We start from the raw sequence: 18378 nt of genomic DNA on the forward strand, positions 1-18378 counted from the left end.
TCAGGCCACCTGACCCCTTGCAGATGTGGCTGACTCTAAAAGGCTGCTGTTCTAGGAGCACCAGGCCCTGGTGAGGCTGTATAACCTCTGCCTGAGTGGGTGAAGCAGCTCAGGACACTCCCCAAACTAAGACACCTTTCATAAGTGCTGTGGAAGGGAGAATGCAAGGCAATCCTGCTGAGGATGTTGGGCAGCATCACTGGCAAGGATGATGAGCGAGAGAAAGCCCCAGGCAGTCAAAGAATGTTATGCAGATGTGTGAAGGGACAGTAAGTAATACCCATTTATTGAATCATTTGATCAAAGTAATTCTGACCAATAAGGGCACAGAAAGCTCCCCATGTCTGCTGGGATCCAAATCCTGGCAGAACGTACAACTCAGGAGATAAATTCCTAGAGCAGGAAGCCTATGGAAAAGAGCTAGTGTTGTGTAAAACTAGGACACAGTCAACAAATGAGAATGACACATTCCGAATAAATTTTACTCCAAAACAAAAATAATTCTTTTGAGTAGGTTTCCATAGAAGAGTGCTAATATATGCTGTTGTTTGTTTGTGAGTGTGTGTGTGTGTAGGAAATCTCAAAGTGCAATGAAACCCGCCATCCAGTTCTCATTGTTACTGATTGTCCTTCAAGTCCACAATGGCCATGGAGATAAAGATCCACTTCAAGAAAAGCTAGCTTCCAGCATTGCTGACTTTGCATTTAAATTCTCCAGACAAGTAGCTTCACTCCAGAGTGCCCAAAAAAATATCTTCTTCTCTCCTCTGAGTATCTCCATGGCGTTTTCAATGATTGGCATGGGTGCTAAATCCAACACCCAAAATCAAATTTACAAAGGACTTGGATTGACTTCAATTGACACAAGCAAGATCCATAAATTATTTAAACAGCTCATTCAGAGGCTGATGACTCCTGGAGCTAAGATGGACATAGGAAATGCCTTGTGGATAAAAAAGTTACACAAAATTCTTCCTAAGTTTTCAAAGGGTGTCAAAAGATTGTACAAAGCAGAGAGCTTTAACTTTGAACAATCCTCTGTGGCTGAAAAGCAGATAAATGATTATGTGAACAAGAAAACCGATGGGAAAATTACTAAAGCAGTTCAAGGCTTAGATCCAGCAGCCATCATGGTTCTTGTGAACTATATCTACTTCAAAGGTATGTTAAAGACAGATAAGTTACAAATATTTAATGCTTTATATTGTTCAATCAGCTAAAACTGGCAGGAATAACTTATACCTTCAAAACAAAAGTGTTTCTGCAGTGGAACAAACAATTTAGTTGAAAGTTCTAAAAGATGTAGCATTTAATGCAGAATTAGCGAAAGACGGGGTTGAGGATGAAGTAGCTAACCTGAAGGCTTCCAGATGTTCTTGGGCTAAATCTCCCGCCATCCCTGATGATTGGCCATGCTGGCTGATACTGATGGTGGTGACGTTCAGCAACATCAAGATCCCTTCCCCTGGGTGCTAATAAACCACACAGGAAGCAGTTCCACTTGACTCAGTCCAAGTTTGGGCCGGTGGGACCCCACTATCCCCATTTCTTCTCTCCCTTGCTATCTTCTGACACATCAACAGCATGTTGACTTACCCTTGGCAATCTTTCTCCTTTGTCTGCACCCTCCTGATTCAACCTACTGCTTTCATACACATGGCTGAAGGTGAATTTTACAGCAGACAGTTGACACTCCATTTTCTTCTTAGATGACTGGAAATATCCCTTTAAACCTAAATTAACCCATGAAGAAGATTTTTTTATTGATGAAGGAAAAACTGTGAAAGTTGACATGATGGAAAATACTGAGCATTACAGATATTTCCATGATGAAGCTCTGTCCTGCTGGGTAGTTGAACTTCCTCACAAAGGAGGTGCTGCTGCCTGGTTCATTCTGCCTGATGAAGGCAAACTGAAGAAAGTGGAGGATGCTATGGGGGAGGAAACTTTGTCCAAATGGAGAAAATCTTTAAAAAAGGGGTAAGGCTTTTCTCTGCTGTTTCTAAATGCCTCTGTAGTAGTTAGTATTTATTAGAGTATGGAATGATGGCATCTGTTTTAAAACTGTACAATGCCTCTCTTTAAGTGTATGAAGATCTGACCCTGAAAATGCAGTATATTGCTGAGTGTTATAAATCTCTTCATTGCTGATGATTTAATGTTCTGATTCTCGTTTAGGGACAAAATTAGTCTGTCCCTTCCAAAATTCTCGATGTCTGCATCCTATAATCTCAACAATGTGCTTTCTGGGCTGGGCATTACTGATGTGTTTAGCAGCAATGCTGATCTATCTGGAATTACTGGAAGTAGCGGCCTGCAGGTGAACGAAGTACGTGTGTAGATATCATGCCTTGGGTATTTTATGGTATGAGAACAGGCTTTTAAAAGCGTTAAGTTACTGACAAATTTACTTCTAAGCATTGAGAATCAGCCCCTGGACCTTTCCACATTCTCTTGCTGTCTCAGGGGACTCTCTGCCTCATTGACATAGTAGCCAATTGCATAGGGTTGTATGCGGTGTTAGTACCACTCAGAGCTGAAACGTTGGAATTAATAAAATGTATTAGTTTTTTATATATATATTCATTTATTTATTTTACCCACCCATTACTGTAAGGTTCCAGGGTGTGTTACAGCACTGAAACACAATATTAAAAATAGTTTGAAAACTACATGCAATCATAAAAACAAGGAGGGTCATAGAATTGTAGAGCTGGAAGGGGGCCCAAGGGTCAACTAATCCAACCCCCTGCAATGCAGGAATCTCAGCTAAACCATCAATGGCTGATGGCCATCCAATCTCTCTTTAAAAGTCTCCAAGGAAGGAAAGTCCACCACGTCCCTTGATCTGGAAATAAATCATAATCATAATCATAATTTATTATTTGCAACCCGCTCTAGGTGGCTTCCCACAAAAGATTAAAAATACATTAAAATTATAATTAAAAATTATACTGGAATGGACTTCCTTGGGAGGTTGTGGACTAGCCTTTTAGAGAACTTCATATGATTGGGAGTAATTGGTTGGACTGCAGTGGTATTTTATTTCATTTAATTGTCTTAGTCTGGGCAGGAAAGGCAACTCAAGAGACGGTGGGGTAGATAACCTAGGCAGTACTGGGTGAAGGGAACTCTTGGTCCACCTTATGCCGTCTTTCATTGAGTCATTGTATGTGCACTTGAGGATTGGCATGCATGTGAGGTGAGCAGCAAACCCACGACTGGACCTAATGGTCAGGGGTCTCTTTACCTTTATGCACAGGAGAATGGAGTGACTTGGTTCTGCCTGTCTTAAAAAACTTCCAGTCTGGACTATCTTTTGATTGGCTGCTTTGCTTTGCTTTTCTCCACAACACTGGGTCCTGAGTCGTCTTTCAGATGTGTTGGAACTTAGTGCCGCATTTCCCTGTCCAAAGCAAAATTCTCAAAGGCAATGCAATTTGGTTTGTGTGCAAGCAGTTGCCCCACCAGTAAAGCTCCCAGAATAATCCATAGACTCATAGAATGGTAGAGTTGGAAGGGACACAAAGGGTCCTCCAGCCCAACCCCCTACAATGCAGGAATCGTGGCTCATCCCTACCAACCCCCCAAATTAGCCCCTCTCTCTTTTGCCATTACACACATACAGTATGGGCAAATGCATGCATTCGTGTGAGAGCAAACCAGGTGACGAGGGTGCCTCTAATTAGGGGGCTTGTCTTGCTGCAAAACTGTGAGCAGAAAAGGAAGTGACATGGAACGCTTTGAGAGCATTCTCTGGGCAAGATGTCCTGGGACAGCCTAAACGAAGTGGTAGCTTTTTAAAATGTACCTCCTGCCTTTAAATCCATGGAGCTAACTAGGTCAGTTATGCCACTATGCCACAAACCTACATGAGATCATTTTGCCTGTGTTGTGTTGCCATACACAACACCCCCACACCACTCATGGGGAAGAGAAGATCGGTAGCTGTTATTTATGAAATTAGATTTGCATACTGCCTTTCATCCAAAGATCTCAAAACAAAATATATAACACAAAATACTCAAAATGAATAGGAAAAAATACATGAATGAAAACAAACCCATATACATATATATTATTTGTCAACTGTTTTAATGTTTACAATCAAGTGGTGTATAATTTTTTTATAAAATAAATAAAAATAAATATGTATGAGACTTCTGCACTTGTAATGGATACTGCCTGCATATTCGACCTGGGGCAGTTCGAATCTTATATTTTGAAATGCAGACCTACTTAAACGCAATTATTTAGAAACAGCAAACAAAAAAAAGATGATCCATCAACAACAACATTGACTGCAGGGAGTTTGGAGTTAGTCGTGTGTCACAGTTGCAAGCTTAGCAAAACAAATGAACATAATATCCAATTTTAGAAAAACTGCAATAAACATACAACAGTGCCTCACTCATTCATTAGTTTAATAAAGTACTGCCCTTCGTCTGAGGATCATGGGGTGGCTTACAACACGAAAGTACGTAACATAAAACAACACACTGGCGGCTGACTGGAAGTCATTTAACCCTTAGACCCAATGGATATGTGTTTGTGTGCATTTTTGTTTGTGGGTTTTTTCCCTTGTGTGTGTGTTTTTGTGAGCTTGTGTGGCTGTGGTTTTTTCTTTGTGTGTGTTTGTGATGGTGGGGGAACTGATTCATGAGAAATGATTCTTGGAATGAGGATAGGGGGATTATAAATGTGTTTCCCTTTTCAGCTGTGATATGTTGGAGGCTGTCATGGTTTCAAAAAATGAATATATCTTCCTTCCTCCCTCCCTGTGCAGGCTATCCATCAGGCTGTCCTGGATATACATGAAAAAGGTAGTGAGGCAGCTGCAGTGACCGCTGTAACGATTGGGCCCAAATCATACTTTTTTCCTGTTGAACTCAAATTTAACAAGCCATTCTTTCTCACCATATTGGCACCAAATGATGGACCCATGCTTTTTATGGGGAAAGTAATGAATCCTGTTCAAAAATAGTCAGGGGGACTATTCAGAAGCTTCCAATTGCTTCTGAATCTTAGTGATGAAAGAGGACGTCCCCCCTTTGTTCAACAGAAGAAAGCGCCATAAGCAGTAGTTGTTTTTAAGGACGACTGTGACACCAACAGCAAACTGCATGTACAATAAAAATAATTTTAAAATGTTTCTCTATTTCATTTGTTATGAAATTTTATGAAATTTTCTGTTTTACAATTTAGAATATTAATTTAAACAGCCTTAAAATATCAATGACTTCCCTGCTCCTCTTTCCATGGTTCATTTTGAATAGCATAAATCGTTGCATATTTTACATCTCATCTTAATGCTGCCAATGTTTTCAAGTGTACACAATTGCCCCCATATATTCAACAAACATTTTCCAATCTTCCTTAAACATAGGTTCTTGTTCTCTTATCAAACATGTCTCTATTTCCAATCTGTACTTCCTTTTACCGAACACTGTGAATTACCGAACAATCACTTAGTTAACTCTCCAGCTTAATCTCTTGACTGCAAAATAAATCTAATCAGATAGTAGATTACTTTTAGTTTAACAGACGAAAGGGCATAAGAGCAGCATTACTCTGTCCATCTGCGATTCCCACCCTCTGGAATTCATCCACCTTAGAGAAGGAGGTTTTACAGAGCAAGCAAAAGTCTCTCTCCAAAATGTACAAGCTGTCACAGGATGCTCAAATAGAAAAATTGGGAAAGGGAAAGGCCATAATAAGATAGGAGGAGGACTAAGGTTATGTAATTGAATGTAAAGAGTGGGGGAAACTGGACAAAAATATAAATGTTACAGCATGCTATTTAATAAGAGAAAACTACCTGAAAATGCACCATAGGTGATTTTTAACACAGGAGAGATAGGCTAAAATGAACAAATCGCTTAGTAATAAGTGTTGGAGATGCACAAAGCAGATTGGAACCTTCTGCCATATGTGGTGGACATGTCCAGAGATCAGAATGTTCTGGGACATGATCTATGAAGAAATAAAAAAAATATCCTATCCATTCTTAAGGAAATCAGCCCTGAGTGCTCCCTGGAAGGACAGATCGTGAAGCTGAGGCTCCAATACTTTGGCCACCTCATGAGAAGAGAAGAATCCTTGGAAAAGACCCTGATGTTGGGAAAGATTGAGGGCACTAGGAGAAGGGGACGACAGAGGACGAGATGGTTGGACAGTGTTCTCGAAGCTACGAACATGAGTTTGACCAAACTGCGGGAGGCAGTGCAAGACAGGAGTGCCTGGCGTGCTATGGTCCATGGGGTCACGAAGAGTCGGACACGACTAAACGACTAAACAACAACAACAACAACAATAAGACTAAAGCCAATGAATACAGTCAAGAAGGAATGGAAGTGCTTGAATGATTATTTAGAAAGACAAGGTTCTAATGTAAAAAATTGGCTGTGTCTAGAACGACCTTGTGAATGGAAAAGGGGAAACATACATATATATATACATACATATATCCATATACAGTCTCAAATTTACCATTCATGGGCAAGGTGATTGAGCGGGTGGTTGCTGAACAACTCCAGGCACGTATGGAAGAAGAGCACCATTTGGATCCCTTCCAGTCAGGATTCAGGCCTCACCATGGGACTGAAACTGCCTTCATCGCGCTGTTTGATGATCTCCGGTGAGTTAGGGACAAAGGTAAGAGCTCTTTCCTAGTCCTGCTGGATCTCTCAGCGGCTTTTGACACGATCGACCATAACATCCTTCTGGACCGTCTAGAGGGGCTGGGAGCTGGGGACACTGTCATACAGTGGTTTCACTCCTTCCTCCTGGGCCGTGTTCAGAAAGTGGTGGTGGGGCATGAGTGTTCAGGCCTCTGGGCTCTCCTCTCCCCCATGCTTTTTAACATCTACATGCAGCCGCTGGGAGAGATCATCAGGAGATTTGGGCTGGGTGTTCATCAGTATGCAAATGATACCCAGCTCTACCTCTCTTTCAAATCAGAACCAGTGAAGGTGGTGAAGGTCCTTTGTGAGTGCCTGGAGGCGGTTGGTGGATGGATGGCATTTAACGGATTGAGGTTGAACCCTGACAAGACAGAAGTACTGTTTGTGGGGGACAGGAGGCGGGCAGGTGTGGAGGACTCCCTGGTCCTGAATGGGGTAACTGTGCCACTGAAGGACCAGGTGCGCAGCCTAGGAGTCATCTTGGACTCACAGCTGTCCATGGAGGCGCAGGTTAATTCTGTGTCCAGGGCAGCTGTCTATCAGCTCCAGCTGGTATGCAGGCTGATACCGTACCTGCCGGCGGACTGCCTCACCAGAGTGGTGCATGCTCTGGTTATCTCCCGCTTGGATTACTGCAATGCGCTCTACGTGGGGCTACCTTTGAAGGTGACCCGGAAACTGCAACTAATCCAGAATGCAGCAGCTACACTGGTGACTGGGAGCGGCCACCGGGACCACATAACACCGGTTCTGAGAGATCTACACTGGATCACAGCACGTTACCGAGCACAATTCAAAGTGTTGGTGTTGACCTTTAAAGCCCTAAATGGCCTCAGTCCTGTATACCTGAAAGAGCGTCTCCACCCCCACCGTTCAGCCCGGACACTGAGATCCAGCGCCGAGGGCCTTCTGGCGGTTCCCTCGCTACAAAAAGCAAAGTTACAGGGAACCAGGCAGAGGGCCTTCTCGGTAGTGGCACCCACCCTGTGGAATGCCCCCCCACCAGAGATCAAAGAGAACAACAATTACCAGAGCTTTAGAAGGCATCTCAAGGCAGCCCAGTTTAGGGAAGCTTTTAATGTTTGATGGATTTCTGTATTTTAGTATTTTGTTGGAAGCTGCCCAGAGTGGCTGGGGGACCCGGCCAGATGGGCGGGATATGAATAATAAATTATTATTATTATTATTATTATTATTATTATTATTATTATTATTAGAATTATTATTATTATTATATATTAAGATGAAAATAATACTGAAATACAGATGAAATATGAAATGTGAAAGGAAGTGTTGTGAGAGTGATGGAAGTCTATTATTACTATTCTTTTTTAAAATAGTGTTTATTATATTGAAATATTATAGGGGGTGTGTCTCCCTTTTCACCTGTGATTTGTTGGAGGCTGTGATGGTTTCCACCGAGGCAGCAGCTGCTGTCGTTATGGGCTCTGGGGTTGGAGCTGCTCCTGGCCCCTCTCCCACTCCTCTGGTCTTTAACAGGCCATACCTTTTCGTCTTAAGGGCATCAGATGATGGGCCCATACTTTTCATGGGGAGAATAGTAAACCCAGCTCATCCATGAACATAAGGGGACCATTACGAGGCTTCCAATTGTCAGCTTTCTTAGTGACGAAAGAGCCCCCCCCCTTTGTTCTACAGATGCGTTGGAATCAGCCCAATATCAAAACTAGCAGTTGATTTTAAGGATGATTTTAATGTAAAATAAAGTTGACTGTAAAACACTGGTTATTGTAAGTATGTGAAATTCATGTGCCTCATTTCAAATGTGTAACATGTTTCCTGCATTGAAATAGAACTTGTTGTTTAGTCGTTTAGTTGTGTCCGACTCTTCGTGACCCTATGGACCATAGCACGCCAGGCACTCCTGTCTTCCACTGCCTCCCGCAGTTTGGTCAAACTCGTGTTCATAGCTTCGAGAACACTGTCCAACCATCTCGTCCTCTGTCGTCCCCTTTTCCTAGTGCCCTCCATCTTTCCCAACATCAAGGTCTTTTCCAAGGATTCTTCTCTTCTCATGAGGTGGCCAAAGTATTGGAGCCTCAGCTTCACGATCTGTCCTTCCAGTGAGCACTCAGGGCTGATTTCCTTAAGAATGGATAGGTTTGATCTTCTTGCAGTCCATGGGACTCTCAAGAGTCTCCTCCAGCAGCATAATTCAAAAGCATCAATTCTTCGGCGATCAGCCTTCTTTATGGTCCAGCTCTCACTTCCATACATCACTACTGGGAAAACCATAGCTTTAACTATACGGACCTTTGTCTCTGCTTTTTAAGATGCTGTCTAGGTTTGTCATTGCTTTTCTCCCAAGAAGCAGGCGTCTTTTAATTTCGTGACTGCTGTCACCATCTGCAGTGATCAAGCAGCCCAAGAAAGTAAAATCTCTCACTGCCTCCATTTCTTCCCCTTCTATTTGCCAGGAGGTGATGGGACCAGCGGCCATGATCTTGGTTTTTTTGATGTTGAGCTTCAGACCATATTTTGCGCTCTCCTTTTTCACCCTCATTAAAAGGTTCTTTAATTCCTCCTCACTTTCTGCCATCAAGGTTGTGTCATCTGCATATCTGAGGTTGTTGATATTTCTTCCGGCAATCTTAATTCCAGCTTGGGATTCATCTAGTCCAGCCTTTCGCATGATGAATTCTGCATATAAGTTAAATAAGCAGGGAGACAATATACATCCTTGTCGTACTCCTTTCCCAATTTTGAACCAATCAGTTGTTCCATATGCAGTTCTAACTGTAGCTTCTTGTCCAACATAGAGATTTCTCAGGAGACAGATGAGGTGATCAGGCACTCCCATTTCTTTAAGAACTTGCCATAGTTTGCTGTGGTCGACACAGTCAAAGGCTTTTGCATAGTCAATGAAGCAGAAGTAGACATTTTTCTGGAACTCTCTAGCTTTCTCCATAATCCAGCGCATGTTTACTATTTGGTCTCTGCCTTGTAGAATTTTAAGCATAACCTTGCTAGCGTGTGAAATGAGCGCAATTGTGTGGTAGTTGGAGCATTCTTTGGCACTGCCATTCTTTGGAATTGGGATGTAGACTGATCTTCTCCAATCCTCTGGCTATTGCTGAGTTTTCCAAACTTGCTGGCATATTGGGTGTAGCACCTTAACAGCATCATCTTTTAAAATTTTAAATAGTTCAGCTGGAATATCATCACTTCCACTGGCCTTGTTATTAGCAATGCTTTCTAAGGCCCATTTGACTTCACTCTCCAAGATGTCTGGCTCAAGGTCAGCAACCACACTACCTGAGGTGTACGAGACCTCCATATCTTTCTGGTATAATTCCTCTGTGTATTCTTGCCACCTCTTCTTGATATCTTCTGCTTCTGTTAGGTTTTTACCACTTTTGTCCTTTATTATGGTAATCTTTGTACGAAATGTTCCTTTCATATCTCCAATTTTCTTGAACAGATCTCTGGTTTTCCCCATTCTATTGTTTCCCTCTATTTCTTTGCATTGCTCATTTAAGAAGACCGTCTTGTCTCTCCTTGCTATTTTTTGTAAATCTGCATTCAGTTTCCTGTATCTTTCCCTATCTCCCTTGCATTTTGCTTGCCTCCTCTCCTCCGCTATTTGTAAGGCCTCGTTGGACAGCCATTTTGCTTTCTTGCATTTCCTTTTCCTTGGGATGGTTTTCGTTGCTGCCTCCTGTATAATGTTACGAGCCTCCATCCATAGTTCTTCAGGCATTCTGTCCACCAACTCTAAATCCTTAAACCTGTTCCTCACTTCCACTGTGTATTCATAAGGGATTTGATTTAGATTGTATCTTACTGGCCCAGTGGTTTTTCCTACTTTCTTCAGTTTAAGCTGGAATTTTGCTATAAGAAGCTGACGATCTGAGTTACAGTCAGCTCCAGGTCTTGTTTTTGCTGACTGTATAGAGCTTCTCCATCTTTGGCTGCAGAGAATATAATCAATCTGATTTTGATGCTGCCCATTCGGTGATATCCATGTGTAGAGTCGTCTCTTGTGTTGTTGGAAGAGAGTGTTTGTGATGACCAGCTTGTTCTCTTGACAGAACTCTATTAGCCTTTGCCCCCTTCATGGATCACTGCCTTGTTGTGGCGAAGGGGCTTAAATAACTTAGAGAAGTTATGTTTTGACCAAACGTGATCCACCTGGAGAAGGAATTGGCAAGCCACTCCAGTATCCCTGCCAAGAAAACTCTATGGACAAAGACAACAGGCATATAAAAGTTATGACGCTGGAAGATGAGCCCCTCAGGTCGGAAGGCGTCCAACATGCTACTGAGGAAGAGCGGAGGACAAGTACAAGTAGATTCAGAGCTGATGAAGCGGCTGGGCCAAAGCCGAAAGGTCGCTCAGTTGCGGATATGCCTGGAAGCGAAAGGAAAGTCTGATGTTGTAAAGAAAAATATTGCATAGGAACCTGGAATGTAAGAACCATGGATAATGGTAAGCTGGATGTGGTGAAAAATGAGATGGCAAGAATAAATATTGACATCCTTGGCATCAGTGAACTAAAATGGAAGGGAATGGGTGAATTCAGTTCGGGTGACTATCATATCTACTACTGTGGGCAAGAATCCCGTAAAAGAAATGGAGTGGCCCTCATAGTCAACAAAAGAGTGGCAAAAGCTGTAATGGGATGCAATCTCAAAAATGACAGAATGATCTCGATACGAATCCAAGGCAGACCTTTTAACATCACAGCAATTCAAGTTTATGCACCAACTACCGGTGCTGAAGAAAATGAAATTGACCAGTTCTATGAAGACTTACAACACCTTCTAGAAATGACACCAAAGAAGGATGTTCTTCTCATTACAGGGGATTGGAATGCTAAAGTAGGGAATCAAGAGATAAAAGGAACAACTGGCAAGTTTGGCCTTGGAGTTCAAAATGAAGCAGGGGAAAAAGAACTTAGTAGAGTGCTAAATCCTACGCCAGGGGTCAGCAAACTTTTTAAGCAGGGGGCCAGTCCACTGTCCCTCAGACCTTGAAGGATTTTAGATAAAGAGGGGAGCCCCAGTTGCCATAGTAAACATGTACAGTCAAACCTCGGTTGCCGAATGGCTCTGTTTTGGAACGTTTCGGCTCCCAAACACCGGAAATCCAGAAGTAAATGCTCTGGTTTTAGAACGTTTTTCAGAAGCTGAATGTCTGACGTGGTCTCCTCTTGAATGAAGGACGCTCTTGCAACCAATCAGATGCCCACTTCGGTTCTCGAACGTTTTGGAAGCTGAACGGGCTTCCAAAACGGATTACATTTGACAACCAAGGTTTGACTGTAATGACATTCAAAGTACTGGCCGTGGTACTGACGTAATACATCCTGGCCAGCAGCTGGAAACTGTAACAAAAACTTTATTCCAGCTGTTCGCCTTTATACTCTTGAAATTTCTGCATACTGTAGAGACTTCACTTTGCCTGTTTTAACACTTCACCATCTCCCTTACTGGAAGGGAGACACTCAGAATCTTTTCTTAGAATCAACATGTCTGCTTTTGTCAATTGGGCATTGAAACAGTGGAGCCCATAATACTATACAGCTCATATTACAAACCTCAGGCATTACCTGTACATGGGCTAACATTCCCTGGGGATGTGGAGCCTGGATAACAGGCGTGGAGGTAGAGTTACACTCCTCCCAGTAGGTTCTCGTGGGGTGGACTTACAGTCTGGCGCCATTACCCATCGGTAAAATAAGAGTAAGGAACAGTTCAGACTTATTTTTCAGAAGTTAATTAAGAAAGGAGAAGAAGAAACAGCACCATCTTGAGCACAACAACCCATGCCAGGCTTGTAACACGAGAAGACAAAGGATGCAGCCAGACAAAGCACAGAGCCTACAACTAGATAAGAACTGGATACAGCAGCTGCTGGAACTGGCCCAAGAGATATTATGCGACCTGCACAAAAACAAAAGACTCAGTTCAGAGAAAGAACATTTTCCATCACCAAAGGAAACCTCGAAGCCACAAGCAAAAGACACGGGAAATAAGAACTTTATCACAATAGAACAAGAAATTCAGGATGAGCGGAAGAATTGGAACCTGGGGCAACCGGTGAGAGAGTGAGCACAGGACTTAGATTTTAACCAACATGCTCTGGAAGAGGAGGACATTTGGGAACAGGTTTTCCTAGTGAGAGAGGGAGAACCTGTCCCAAACAGAGACTATGATGTTTGGGCAAAAGATGTAGAAGGAGCATGGAGATGCGTTCCTCTAGTGGGAGAAGGGGAACACTATCCATACAATGGACAAGTTGGGGGAATGGGAAGTGCAAAAAATTAGAATTGGGGCAGGAGATGCGTTATAGAATTTGTACAACAGAATGGGAGGGTGGGAGAGCAGCATGGGTTGGAGTGGACAAGAGTTGGTGTGGGATGAAAGATGTATTGAATTTTAATTGATGGATGGATTAAAAAGGTGTGAAACTGGATTGTATTAAGGCTGGTCGGGACACCTAGGGAAATGTTTTCCGGGAAAGGGAGGGGGGACCGAGGTGTATTTTTTTTGAGATGAATGTTAGAGGTGGAATACAGTGGGGTACTTTTGGGGGGGGGAATTAGAGGCGAAAAGGGATTAATTAGAAATAGATATGTGTATGTATGATTTTAAAAAAGATGGTAATGTGGTATTATAGAATTAAGATATAGATTTGTAATATTAGATGGGGTTTTTTCTTTCGCATATTATGAAAGCTGTCTGAATAGGGTTTAGAGTAGACTTGGAAAGGGTGGAACGGGGAATTCGGGAAGTTATAGCCAAGTAATATGAATAAGATTGTTGTCCTTTTTCTCTCCCCCCCCCTTATTTCTATTTTTTATGATATTTTTTCTTTTTTCTTTCTTTCTTCTATTTTTGTTATTTTGTCAGTGTGTATGGATTTGGGTAGATATATGACAATAATGGAATGTTTTATATAAATGTATTCTTTTTCTCTGAAAATATTATATATATATATATATATATATATATATATATATATATATATATATATAAGGTTCTCGTGGGGTGCCACCTTTCATAGGGATCCTGTGAGATCCATCAAGGGCCTGAGCTTTAAAAGGTTCACCATGAGGGCTCAAATACCAGGAACAAAACTTTGAGGTCATAGTGGATTGCTTCATGAAGATGTCAACCTATTGTGTGGCTGCTGTGGAAAAGGCAAATTCCATGCATGCTTTGGAATTCCTAAACAGCTTGTGACAGAAAATGCTTCTCAGTTTATAGCTGCAGATTTTGAGCAGTTCCAGAGTATGACTTTGAACACATTACTTCCACATTGCTTCCAGCCCACAATATCCACATTATCCTAAACTAGGGACTACAGGCTATAGTCCTACACAACACTTGATGAGCACACAACTTAGGACAACTGTTTCTGCCTTGAAATTAAATTCATATCAACATGGCCTAATATAAGGAAAGTTGCAGAGTGGGACACAAAGACTAAAGAATCCTACATATACTTTTACAATAATCACTATTCTGCTAGTGTACTATCTGACTTCAATCCAGGAGACCCTGTTCTGGCTAAATTGGACAATGAAAAAAGATGGAAGACTCCAACCAATGTGAAGAAGCACTTGTCACTCAGTTCCTATGCCATCAAGACCAATGGAGAATTCATTAGAAATCATGGATATCTACAGTTAATGCCAAAGACTGCACAAATAGAAGAAGAGAAATCCTGTGAACCCTTAGACCAGGGTTTCCCTTAATTAGTTCTCCAGCTGTTGTGGAGTGCTCAGAGATTATGGAAGTTGTAGTCCAACAACAACTGGAGACACAAGTTTCGGAAACACTGCATTAGGCTAAGCATCAGGAGATCTACCTGTTGAAATGCAGAGGGATAGATTAAAAAACTGTTCAACAGCCAAATGTTTTACGCATTAATTCCTTCGGAGGTCTATCAATAACCAGCCGTATGTTTTATTTCTAATGTAGAATTTATATAGTGCAGCCTGCAAGTAACTGGAGGGAGGAGATGTAATGTAGTATTAACTGTTATACTGCTACTTCAACTATAGGTGGCACTATGTGCAACTGAGGCAGTGAGTCATGCTGCTGTTGTAGTTTGTTCTAGTGCAATAATGCTGTTTCTCTATTAAGTAAAAAATTGGCAGAGCTGTGGAAGAAGCAAGAAGGGGCATTGGAAATTTAATGTCTGTTTTTCTCCTTTTTTATTGTACTCAAACAGCTCCCCTTTTCATTCCCCAGGTACTATGTGTACTCTTGGTGCTACAGGTATGTGTTGCATTCAACCTTAAGTGTCATGTTCTACATATTAGAAACGGCCTCGGTCCGGTATACCTGAAGGAGCGTCTCCACCCCCATCGTTCTGCCCGGACACTGAGGTCCAGCTCCGAAGGCCTTCTGGCGGTTCCCTCACTACGAGAAGCCAAGTTACAGGGAACCAGGCAGAGGGCCTTCTCGGTAGTGGCACCCACCCTGTGGAATGCCCTCCCACTAGAGGTCAAAGAGAACAATTACCAGACCTTTAGAAGGCATCTCAAGGCAGCCCTGTTTAGGGAAGCTTTTAATGTTTGATGGATTTCTGTATTTTAGAATTTCTGTTTTTTGGAAGCCGCCCAGAGTGGCTGGGGGAACCCGGCCAGATGGGCGGGGTATAAATAATAAATTATTATTATTATTATTATTATTATTATTATTATTATTATTATTATTAAATTAAAACATATAATTCATATAAGAACCTCCATCCATGTATTCCATGTATGTAGATTGAGACCCTAGTATACATCAGTTTACATCTGTTTTCCTCTCGATGTAGCTCTTCATGTGACCCTCAGCTTCTGCACAATTCTCAATGTTACCAAGGAAAATGTTGGCTTGATGTTTAAAAACATTTGGCAGAATTCAAGAATTTCTTAGAAGAGCTTCCTCATCTGTGAATAAGGCTCTCCTGGGTTTCAGGAGGAAATGATGGGAATCTTAATGTACTTCCTGCTTACTGATTTCAGTTTGGTTAAAGCCATGTCTTGACAAATGCTGGCTCAGAGTGGTGCTTTTATCCGCCAGTAAGCAGCACAGGAAAGATGAAAACAAAACATTATTGCTGCCAGTCACTGAGAGAACCTGAAAGTAGAATTTTCTGCTCAAATCAATTCACTATGTCTTATTTTCATGTAGGGCGGTTGTCATCACTTTTAGACAGAGAGTGGCCATTGAATCATAGAATCATAGAGTTGGAAGAGACCACAAGGGCCATCCAGTCCAATCCCATGCCGAGCAGGAAACACCATCAAAGCATTCTTGACATATGCCTGTCAAGCCTCTGCTTAAAGACCTCCAAAGAAGGAGACTCCACCACACTCCTTGGTAGCAAATTCCACTGCCAAACAGCTCTTACTGTCAGGAAGTTCTTCCCAATGTTTAGGTGGAATCTTCTTTCTTGTAGTTTGAATCCATTGCTCCGTGTCCGCTTCTCTGGAGCAGCAGAAAACAACCTTTTCCCCTCCTCTATATGACATCCTTTTATATATTTGAACATGGCTATCATATCACCCCTTAACCTTCTCTTCTCCAGGCTAAACATACCCAGCTCCCTAAGCCGTTCCTCATAAGGCATCATTTCCAGACATTTGACCATTTTGGTTGCCCTCTTCTGGACACGTTCCAGCTTGCCAGTATCCTTCTTGAACTGTGGTGCCCAGAACTGGACACAGTACTCCAGGTGAGGTCTGACCAGAGCAGAATACAGTGGTACTATCACTTCCCTTGATCTAGATGCTATACTCCTATTGATGCAGCCCAGAATTGTGTTGGCTTTTATAGCTGCTGCATCACACTGCTGACTCATGTCAAGTTTGTGGTCTACCAAGACTCCTAGATCCTTTTCACATGTACTGCTCTCAAGCCAGGTGTCTCCCATCCTGTATTTGTGCCTTTCATTATTATTTTTTGCCCAAGTGTAGTACTTTACATTTCTCCTTGTTAAAATTCATCTTGTTTGCTTTGGCCCAGTTGTCTAATCTGTTAAGGTCATTTTGAAGTGTGATCCTGTCCTCTGGAGTGTTAGCCACCCCTCCCAATTTGGTGTCATCTGCAAATTTGCTCAGGATGCCTTCAAGTCCATCATCCAAGTCATTGATAAAGATGTTGAATAAGACTGGGCCCAAGACAGAACCCTGTAGCACACCACTAGTCACTACTCTCCAGGATGAGGAGGAGCCATTGATGAGCACCCTTTGGGTTCGGTCAGTCAGCCAGTTACAAATCCACTGAATGGTAGCATTTTACCAGCTTCTTTACAAGAATGTCATGGGGCACCTTGTCAAAGGCCTTGCTGAAATCAAGATAGGCTACATCCACAGCATTCCCTTCATCTACCAGGCTTGTAATTCTGTCAAAAAATGAGATCAGATTAGTCTGACATTGGTTTCAGAAACCAATGCTGACTTTTAGTGATCACAGGTGCTCACAGACCGTTTGCTTAATGATCTGCTCTAGAATCTTTCCTGGTATTGATCTCAGGCTTACTGGGCGGTAATTGTTTGGGTCCTCTTTCCCCCCCCTTTTGAATATAGGGACAACATTTGCCCTCCTCCAGTCTGCTGGAACTTCGCCTGTTCTCCAGGAATTTTCAAAGATTATTGCCAGTGGTTCTGAAATCACCTCCGCCAGTTCTTTTAATACTCTTGGATGTAGTTCATCTGGCCCTGGAGTCTTGAATACATCTAAACTAGCCAAGTATTCTTGTACTACCTCCTTACTTATTCTGGGCTGTGTTTCCCCTGCTGAATGATCGGCTCCATATTCTTCAGGTCGGGGGTTGTTTTCTTTTTTGGAGAAGACTGAGGTAAAGAAGGCATTGAGGAGTTCTGCCTTTCTCTATCCCCTGTTCGCATTTCACCATCTTCTCCTCTAAGTGACCCCACTGTTTTCTTGTTCTTCCTTTTGCTACGGACATACCCATAAAAGCCCTTTTTGTTGCTTTTAACCTCTCTAGCAAGCCTGAGTTCATTCTGTGCTTTAGCTTTTCTGACTTTGTCTCTACACGTGCTGTCTATATGTTTGAATTCCTCTCTGGTGATTTCCCCCTTTTTCCATTTTTTTGTACATATCCCTTTTAAATCTTAACTCAGTTAAAAGTTCTTTAGATAGCGACCCTGGCTTCTTTAGGCACCTTCGATGTTTCCGTCTCATTGGTATTGCCTGAAGTTGTGCTTTTAATATCTCCCTTTTAACAAACTCCCAACCATCATGAACTCCCTTCCCTTTTAGTATTTCTGTCCATGGGATCTCACCCAGCGTTTCCCTAAGTTTTCTGAAGTTGGCTTTCTTAAAGTCTAGGATTTGAGTCTTAGTATGCTTGGTTGCTCCGTTCCACTGAATAATAAACTCCAGAAGAGTATGATCAATCCCACCTAGTGATCCTGCCTTTTCCACCCCACTAACCAGGTCATCCTTCATGGATCAATGCCTTCATGGATCAATACCTTCCAGATCCCCTTCATGGATCAATGCCTTGTCGTGGCGAAGGGGCTTGAATAACTCAGAGAAGCTATGAGCTATGCCATGCAGGGCCACCCAAGATGGACAGGTCATAGTGGAGAGTTTTGACTAAACGTGATCCACCTGGAGAAGGAACTGGCAAGCCACTCCAGTATCCCTGCCAAGAAAACTCCATGGACAAAGACAACAGGCATATAAAAGTTATGACGCTGGAA

General features: G+C 42.3%; 1 protein-coding gene across 1 annotated transcript; it reads left to right on the top strand.

Annotated features, from left to right (window-relative positions):
- Nucleotides 1-590: 590 nt before the first annotated feature.
- LOC118078580 (serine protease inhibitor 2.1-like) lies at nt 591-4984 on the top strand. The gene is made up of 4 exons (XM_060282893.1): nt 591-1161; nt 1710-1980; nt 2179-2329; nt 4787-4984. The coding sequence occupies exons 1-4, from the start codon at nt 591-593 to the stop codon at nt 4982-4984; spliced, it is 1191 nt and encodes a 396-aa protein (XP_060138876.1).
- Nucleotides 4985-18378: the final 13394 nt, after the last annotated feature.

Source organism: Zootoca vivipara, chromosome 1 (genome assembly GCF_963506605.1).
Source record: "Zootoca vivipara chromosome 1, rZooViv1.1, whole genome shotgun sequence".
Lineage (NCBI taxonomy): Eukaryota > Metazoa > Chordata > Lepidosauria > Squamata > Lacertidae > Zootoca > Zootoca vivipara.

Coding starts and splice junctions, on each gene's coding strand:
- LOC118078580 (XM_060282893.1), top strand. CDS start 591: ATGAAACCCGCCATCCAGTTCTCATTGTTACTGATTGTCCTTCAAGTC. Junction 1,981..2,178: donor AGAAAATCTTTAAAAAAGGG/GTAAGGCTTTTC, acceptor ATTCTCGTTTAG/GGACAAAATTAGTCTGTCCC. Junction 2,330..4,786: donor GCGGCCTGCAGGTGAACGAA/GTACGTGTGTAG, acceptor CTCCCTGTGCAG/GCTATCCATCAGGCTGTCCT.